This window comes from Brachycentrus maculatus, unplaced genomic scaffold, assembly GCF_059751285.1.
Source record: "Brachycentrus maculatus isolate JH-2025_06_01 unplaced genomic scaffold, ASM5975128v1 h1tg001184l, whole genome shotgun sequence".
Classification (NCBI taxonomy): Eukaryota; Metazoa; Arthropoda; class Insecta; order Trichoptera; family Brachycentridae; genus Brachycentrus; species Brachycentrus maculatus.
The window spans coordinates 164,773-174,402 of NW_028281871.1; the positions used below are offsets into that span (position 1 = coordinate 164,773).

The 9,630-nt window shown below is 32.3% G+C and overlaps 1 protein-coding gene across 1 annotated transcript in view; it reads right to left on the minus strand.

Moving 5' to 3' along the window:
• The window catches only part of LOC148299327 (ovochymase-like), a 30,421-nt gene extending 25,228 nt beyond the window's left edge, over window positions 1–5,193 (minus strand). Inside the window, exon 1 of the mRNA XM_088276194.1 lies at window positions 4,700–5,193. Within this exon, the coding sequence (XP_088132320.1) occupies window positions 4,700–4,766 (67 nt within the window). The 5' untranslated portion in view covers window positions 4,767–5,193. The remainder of the gene's footprint in view (window positions 1–4,699) is intronic.
• Between the last annotated feature and the right edge of the window lie 4,437 nt (window positions 5,194–9,630).

Below are 9,630 nucleotides of genomic sequence, written 5' to 3' on the forward strand. Positions count from 1 at the left end.
CACAATTAATACCTATTTTTAATTTCATGCCGCTTAGCCTACGAAAATAGTATAAATTGAAATATTTATGTATATAAAAAGAACACAAATATTTCTCATGTTACAATAAGAAAAAAAAACAATAAATACAACAGAAAACATACAAAAAACAAGAAAATTTACAAAGAAATTATGAGACAATTTTTTAACTGTAAATTGTTTTAGTCTGTTGATGTTGCGAGAGCGATGAGACTGGTTATTGGTCACCAAAACTAAAAGCATCAACCTTTCGTTATGGGGGTACTCTCAAATATACAATTCAGTGCGCTACCGGCTGCGCGAGAAGCCACACGTATTGTTCGCGAAAATTTTTTAAGAAAATATTTTGGATTAAAAAAAAATGAGTTTACTCCTTACCTTCAATATCTCTTTTCTTTTCAAAATCATAAACACACAGTAAACCCCCTATAAGGTTGAGATAAGTACCGCGTTATCGGGGAGAACTTTATAGAGAGAAAACGTTTTTAAACTGTATTTAAATTCAAGAATGACTCATTTCAGTGAAATCCACTCGTTAAAGTGTAAAAATTCATTTTAAAGCATTAACCCCTTATAACGTTTCTTCCGACAACGCGGAACCTATCTCAACGTTATAGGGAGTTTACTGTATTTATTTCGAAGAAAAACTCATTATTTCAATACAAAAATTTCAGTTAGGTACGTTAAATTTAAGGAAAATTAAGTTGCGGTTTATTGATTATCCCACTTAATTTTTTTCAGTACCCTAAATTACTAAATATGATTCTCCGGGAATCGCATCACTATTTGCGGTTGGATATTTTAAATTCCCCTTTTATTTAAGGAAAAGGTTAGGAAATGCTACAGACGTTGGAGAATTATGCGCAGAGATTCCGAGAATTACACGTAATGGTTTATATGTAATAACTATCAATTTAATTGCTGTTATGGGAGTCCCGTTGAATTTTTCCTAGCTGTCATCATATTACGATATTTTAACGAATTAGCTCGAAGGGGCATTATTACTCTAAAGGGGCATTATCACATCAACATTCTACACACTTTACATAAAAAAATTAAATACTTTTCCAATTTTTATAGGAAAACTGGTTTGACAGAAAAATATGACACATGTGTAATGGGTGAATTGTATGAATTTTGTTTCAATTGCGACATATTGTGTTATGTGACCATTCCAGATAACATACTTATGTGATCAATATGTTTAAAAAACCTATTCTCGGATATAACGAGGAACGGTTATAACGAGCAAATTCAGTTGGTCCCTTCATCCTCGTTATAACCGAATTCGACTGTATTTCTTTTTTTATTTTATTTATAATAATCCTATTAATCAATAGTTATTCATTATTTCCAAAATGTACTTAGTGATAATTAGAATACAGAATTTGTGATACGCAAATACCTACCTAAAACTAGATTCTTCATCATTTCTTTAACAATCCCTAACTCTTTTATTTCTTGTTAGAAATATCACTTTTATGTATTCATGGTTTATATATCCATTAAGTTAATTATCCTTATAAATCTATTATTCCTATACAAATTCATATATCGCTCACTCCTTTCAAGAACGTCATATATAAAAATTCGTAAATTTTCAGTTGTGCATGCTGTTTTTGGAATGTTTTCGGAATGAATGAAAGGCATATTTTTAACTTAATATTTATCCGCTACAGGGCAGAAAGCGTTGTTTTTGCATTTTGAAGAAAAGGTGTTGTTCAATTTTTTTTTAAATAAACTTAATATTTTTCAAATGGAGAAAAAACATTCAGGTTTTACATAAAAAGATCTGTTGCACAGTAAAAAGTTCAATAAGTGTTACTTATTTATTTTTAATACATAATTATTATTATATTTTTAAGCTGCAAAAACGATGTCCTGAAAAATCAAGTTTTTTGATTTATGACGTTGTTAAAAGGAGTGAACGATATCCATTATTCCTTTACGATTTATATATCTTTTATTATTTTATATTATAGAATCACATATAAATTATTCTTTTACAGATTTATATGTATATGTATTTATTATTTCTTGTCTGATTTTAAGATAACAAGATAATGAATAATAACTTTTAATTGTGTTGGGTTCTGATTACACTCGTATATCGTCGCGTTGAAACATAACGTGATGATACCCTATTCAAACATTCGCTCGGAGGGTTTGTCCTTCCCGCTGAATGTCCAGCACCTCTTATCAATGAACTCCCAAAATGTCAATAGTGCGGTCATAAAACATTTAAAAAAGTATGGCAAAAACGTTTAAGTAACCTCAAGTAAAATCATTTAGAGGAGGCGGACAAATCAAATTCGCCAGAGATAAAGCATGAAGTATTGCACAGATAATACGGTTATAAATTAACATTGGAAATCTGATCTGAACCCAACGAAAGCGGCTGCGTTCGCCATCGTTTTTTTTGGTGGCGGAATTTACTAAAGGTTAGTATGATTTTTCACTGTAATATTTATTCAATATTACCATGGACTGGTACCTGAAGCGGAGGGCTGATCACCTTTCCTTCATGTGTAAACGATCAAGATAACACTGCGTTTATATGACACAGTGCCCTATGCACCATTGGGGTGCGGATAAGGGTTTTATAATAATGGTTTTTAGTGGATGAGTGTAGGATACATGGGGTAACACATGGCCTAGTCACTTTTTTATGAATGTTCGTTACAAGTTAAAATTTTAACAGGATTCATAAATACGCTTAATAACCCTCCAATTTACACTAATTACAGATTGATAATTTTAAAAATAATTTTAATAAAAAAACTATTTTGATTGTTATCAAGTTCCGAGCAAATGGTTTTATATTTTAGGAATTTACAAATCGCTTATTATATTTTTTTACGTTATATGAACTTAAAAAAACCTTATCCGCACCCGATGGTGCATTGGGCACTGCATCATATAATCGCAGTGTTATCTTGATCGTTGACAAATGAAGGAAAGGTGATCAGCCCTCCGCTTCAGGTACCAGTCCAGGGAAATAGTAGAGTGACAAAATCACTTGTATTGATTTGACCCCTCTGGAAATCGAACGTATGGTAGCCGAACGTGCTAACCATTATACAACGGAGGCGGACACAACTTATAAACTTATATAAATATACTTAACCCTTTCAATACTGTAGGGACATATTGTCCCAGAGAATTACTAAAATAGTTTAAATGCTTACAAATGCATTGGGATCTGGGATTTTAGTACTGTACGGTCATACCAAGTCCATACAAGTCCAAACCTGGCTTTTTTCTTTTTAGTGCAAAATATATTTTATATGCTCCACTATTTTACTATAATTACTACTATTTTATTATAAAATACTGTTGGGACACATACGAACACTCACCAATCATAGTATGTATTACAATACGTCCCAATTATTTTTTTGCAATAATCAGTAAATAATATGATCATTTATTAAAATATTTCTTTTCCCCGTCAAACTAAATTACAAATAAATATTTTGGGCTATAAATATTACATGAATAATTAAAATAAAAAATAAAATCTTATTGTAACGGTTAAACAACTTATAAACATAAATAAATATAAATAAACAAAACAATACCTAAATATATATATATATATATATATATATATATATATATGTCCGCCTCCGTAGTGTAATGGTCAGCACGCTTGGCTACCGTTCTGGAGGTCCCGGGTTCGATTCCCAAGGGGGGTAAAATAAATATATATATATATATTTATATATATATATATATATATATATATATATATATATATATATATATATATATATATATATATATATATATATATATATATATGTATGTATATATATATATATATATATATATATATATATATATATATATATATATATATATATATATATATATATATATGTATATATATATATATATATATATATATATATATATATATATATATATATATATATATATATATATATATATATATATATATATATATATATATATATATATATATATATATATATATATATATATATATATATATATATATATATATATATATATATATATATATATAAATATATATATATATATATATATATATATATATATATATATATATATATATATATATATATATTTATATATATATATATATATATATATATATATATATATATATATATATATATATATATATATTTACATATATATATATATATTTATATATATATAAAATATATATATATATATATATATATATATATATTTACATATATATATATATATATATATATATATATATATATATATATATATATATATATATATATATATATATATATATATATATATATATATATATATTTAAATACAATGTCTAAACATATAATATAGTACATAATAGTCTGTTTATTTAAAAAAAATGACACTCAAAGCTCATTATGTATTTGAAATTTCACATTAAATACGAAATTTTGCTATGCCGATATATTTAAGATTATTCAGTAAGAGCCAATATTTTGAGTTGAGTTTTTAAAAGGGTTAAACAGCAAATAACTACTCTGTTGACCCAATCGCTAAGCGTTGCCAAAAAATATTGCTAGTTTTAGGAATGCGAATACAAAACCAGTTTGCCGAATTGACGTTTTCTCGGAAACGAGGTAATGTCAACAAAAGTCGGAATAACAAGAGATAATGGACTCACGGCACCGCGCCAGGGCCAGCACTGCGAGTAGCACCACGGTCTGCAGGCAGCCTCGGTCTCCTGTCATCCTGGACGATATATCACCAACACTGTCCCGATATAATAATGCAAAATCAAGTATCCACAATGTGACCGATACTTCAAACGTGCGCCGCCAAGCTACTGTGTGAATTACTTCATAATTTTACATGAGTCACTCGAACTGACCGCTCTGGGCGGAGAAACCACAAACGCATATCCAACGTTGTACCTCGTCGCTGTGTTTGTATATTGTTTGTGTTTACATCTCGATTAATTCAACTTTTTAAATTAAAAAAAAATAACATTCAAAACACGTCCAAACTCGGTGAAACTCGGCGCCGATCGATTGCAGTTAGCATTGAAATTTCAATGTCTCTTTTACTGTGACCGGTTGGTTAGTCGTTCGCGGGCTGTTTTGAACGGTGCTGGGACGTCTGCGAGGATCTTTGAAGAATTAACTCCCACTGATTGCAAACACCTCTGTCGTTTGTATTTCCGTGTGTATTCACATTCATCATAACTGTGTACACAAGCCGGCGCGGAGTTGCGGGCCAAAAGAGCATATGTCAAAATGTGCGTTTTTTTGTTACGCCAAAATTCAATTTCACACTTAAAAATGCTATTTTTTTTTAATCACTCATTTAGTACCTACCGAAAAAAATCATGTAAAATAAAGAGCGTATTCATAAACCGAAATTTCCGTTTCTTCTCTTATTTTTCTTAAAACACTCAGTAATCCGTAGAACTTCTCAGGAGAAGCCGGACTGTTGACTGTCGTCAGCAGACCTTCCGTTCCAATAGAAGAGGGTTCGGCATTTTGTGTCCTAGCTTGGTTTATATTACCAATATCCTTCACTATTTTTATCATGTATGATACCACCTCTCGTGACAGAAGTTAGAAGAAACAAAAATCCACTTAATGATCTATAAACCTTTCTACATAATACGCCAGGTAAATAAAAAATGCAACCATCATATCTTTAAACTCTGTAATTCGAACGATTCCCTAATCCGAATGACCCTCTGCACGATTTACGTTCGGATTAGCGAGCTGGAACTTTATATAAATATATCTGAAAAACATATCCGGATGATCAGTTGGTGACACGTTCACGTTTCATGATTTATTTTTCCCCAAATTAATCATTCGCCTAGATCATCTCCACTAAAACGAAAACGTGACACAATCACAATGTTTGTAGTAAAATTACCTTCGCCTCATAAATTTGTTTTACTGTTCATTCTTCACTCATTCGAAACACATTAAAATATATATATAAAATGAAATGTCTATATTTTAGTAATAAAGACGTGAGGAGAAGAACCCAACAGCCCCTCATACTGGAAGCCCTGAAGAGGAGAAGGTGGACATGGTTGGGACATGTCCTTAGAATGCCACCTGAGAGCATCAATCCCTCATGTCTCTTCTTCCAACCCCGAGGATTCTGGCGCCCCGAAAGGCTGCTGACGACCATTCACCGACTATACTCAGCGAAAATGACCTGGGGGGAAACCAAAGAGATGGCGCGTGACAGAATGACTCGGAGATGTCTCGTGTTGGCCATATGCTCCACCTAGGGAGCCCAAATGGAAAAATAAGAAGAATAATTTTTAATAACATAATGAATGACTTACCTAGACTTTTCACTCATGAATTACACAAAATTATAGTAACTTTAAACATCAAGAGTAAATACATTCACAAGTGGGTATAGGTTATAAAAGTTGACGACAGAAAAGTACGGATAAGGGGTGTTGCATAAGCTGTACCTAGATTTCGAAGTCACTTGGACATTTAAAAGAAAGCTTTCTCGTATTTATGATAATATTAATTATGACGGATATTTTAGTAAAATGGAGATAGGTCATTTCGCCCTACGACTCCACCAATGGTTACATGTTGCTATGTACATCGATACTGACGGAAAGAACAAGCGACATCTGTGATGTACAAACTTAAATACACAATGACGTACGACATGTGCCAATATCATAAGTTATTGATGCTGTAATTAATTAATCAATACCTAATTTACTTAAATTATTTTGCGGAATTAAATTTTTATTCTGTGGTGATCACCACGCTTGGCTACCGCGCTGGAGGTCCCGGGTTCGATTCCCTCCTTCTTTTTATTCTAACACTTATCCGCACCCAATGTTACATAGGGCACTGCATCGTATTGGCGCAGTGTTATCTTGATCGTTACATACACCAAGGCAATGTGATCACTTCTGCGCTTCAGTCCAGGATTATATTATATATGCGGCACCACACTAAATAAATATTGGAATGTAAAATCTCCAATATTTATTTTCACCCCCCGCCCTGGGAATCGAGCTCGGGACACCAGCACCGTAGATAAACACGTTAACCATTACACCACGGAGTCGGAGACGATTTCCAGGGTGATTTTTCACTCTAATATTTATTTAATATTACCCTGGACTGGAACCTAAAACTCAGGGATGAGATGTGGTGTACAGGCGCATGTTGGTGACTCATTGGTCGGAACATGTGTCGGGTTGTGGTCCCGTGGTTAGTGTCGCGGACGCTTAAGTCAGAGTTTTTCCGCACGAACCCACTCTACCACAATTTGATACCTATTTCTAATAATGAGCCGCTTAGGCTCACAGAAATAGTATGAAATTGAAATATTTGTGTAAATGATAAAAACACAAATATTTCTCTTTGAAAAAAAAAACATGTAAGGAACAACGATGTATCAAGCAGGACTAGATCAAGGATCAAGGAGTCTAGATCCTTTCTAAATAAAGTAACACAACAGCGAGCTTTTACATCATTTCTATCACAATAGGAATTGATTATTTTAATTCCCATTGTGATCCGGTAGTCGCGAATTAGTGTTTATTAACCTGTCCGGGAGTATGGCCGTACATGTACGGCCGATACAAAACATAATTTATGACATGATTTATATCAAAACATAGTTTATAGATGTGTCAATAATTCTGATATAAATCATGTTTACTGGTGTAAAAAAAAAAATTCAAGAAAATATGTTGCTTATAGCATAATATGATATAAAATTATAAAAAGTAAAAAAAAATAGCAAAAAAACTCACTCCCCAGGTACAGTTTTCGCGCAGAAACTTACTCCCGGACAGGTTAAAGTGGTATTACACAAAGATAAGGATGAATGATAAGGAGAGTGTAATACAGTGAAACCTCTATCTATCATTTTTAAAGGGACCATCGAAATAAACTATGAATGCGGGAAAACAATAAATGCGGGAAAACAATGAATGCGAGATTAAGAGGTCGATACACAAGGAGATACGATCGAGTAAAGATACCGTCCTCCCAATCTGCATTACCATTGGCAAGTTAAAATTCTAAGAAGAATACAAGTTTTAGATACAAATAAATGTACTTCTTTAAAAAAAATACATAGCTGAAGAGAACCAAAAAAATATTTAAGTTTTTTGGAATTGTTAATAATCTATGTCCGCCTCCGTAGTGTAATGGTCAGCACGCTCGGCTACCGTTCAGGAGGTCCCGGGTTCGATTCCCAAGGGGGGTAAAATAAATATAAGTGATTTTTTCACTGTCATATTTATTCAATATTACCATAGACTGGTACCTGAAGCGGAGGGCTGATCACCTTTCCTTCATGTGTAGACGATCAAGATAACACTTCCTTAATATGACACAGTGCCCTATGCACCATTGGGGTGCGGATAAGGGTTTTATTATTATTTAATAATCTATGATCGGCATTAGTTTTTTCACTGTTTTATTTCCATAAGTCAACAGTATATTTTCAGCTTTGTATATATTTTTTTTTGCATTAGTTATTGAATGTGCGTAGTAGAAATTTTTCAATCTTTCAAATAGTGTGCATGCTTCTGAAAATGAAGGTACAGGCAGAAGCTCCTCTTCATCAACATCAACCTCTTCTGTTGTATCCGTCAAATGTAACAAAATTGGAAAGAACGTAAAAAAAAACACAAACAAAATATCAACATTTGGAGCGTAATTCAAACGATGAATGCGATAAAATGATGATAGAGAAACGATCAATGCGATCTATTTTTGTATGAGATGAATCTGGGGTAGAAGAAATAAACGACACATCCGGGAAAACGATTATTCGAGGAACGATAGATAGAGGTTTCACTGTATTAGCAAACCACAAAGTTAACAATGCATTAATACACAAAATATTGTACATATTTTAATTTTTTACAAAGTTGTGAAGTCAAAATGGTAAATATCCCTTTCTAATTGTTATTAATTAATTCTTAATTCCTAATTCTCAGCATTAAAATTTTACATTTTTAAACGAATTTATATTGCGTCTTAGACTTTCCATGAATTATTTTAATATAACTTGTTATTTTTCCGGTATTTTATTGGGAGCCTAAGACGGAATTAAATAAGGTAGTGTAACAAAAAAAAGATATAATTAAAATGTAACTTTGTTTTAAAATCACTGTAAATATTTTATAATCAGTTATAAGGTAATTATAATGTCTACCGGTTTCGAAGCTAACCGGTAGACATTATAATTAAGTTATAGTAAAATGTTTATCTTCTTTTTTCTTCATCTTGTTGTAGGCCTTGTGGCCTGTTTTTAAAAGGATGTCGATTTTGTCGATTCCCAGCTATCGACCCATTTCGTCGATTTTGCGACGGTCGATTTAGCGACGGTCGATTTAGCGATGGTCGATTTAGCGACGGTCGATATAGCGACAGTCGATTTAGCGACGGTCGATATAGCGACGGTCGATATAGCGACGGTCGATATAGCGACGGTCGATTTAGCGACGGTCGATTTAGCGACGGTCAAATTAGCGACGTTCGATTTAGCGACGGTCGATTTAGCGACGGTCGATTTAGCGACGGTCGATTTAACTACCGTCGATTTAGCGACCGACGATGTAGCGAC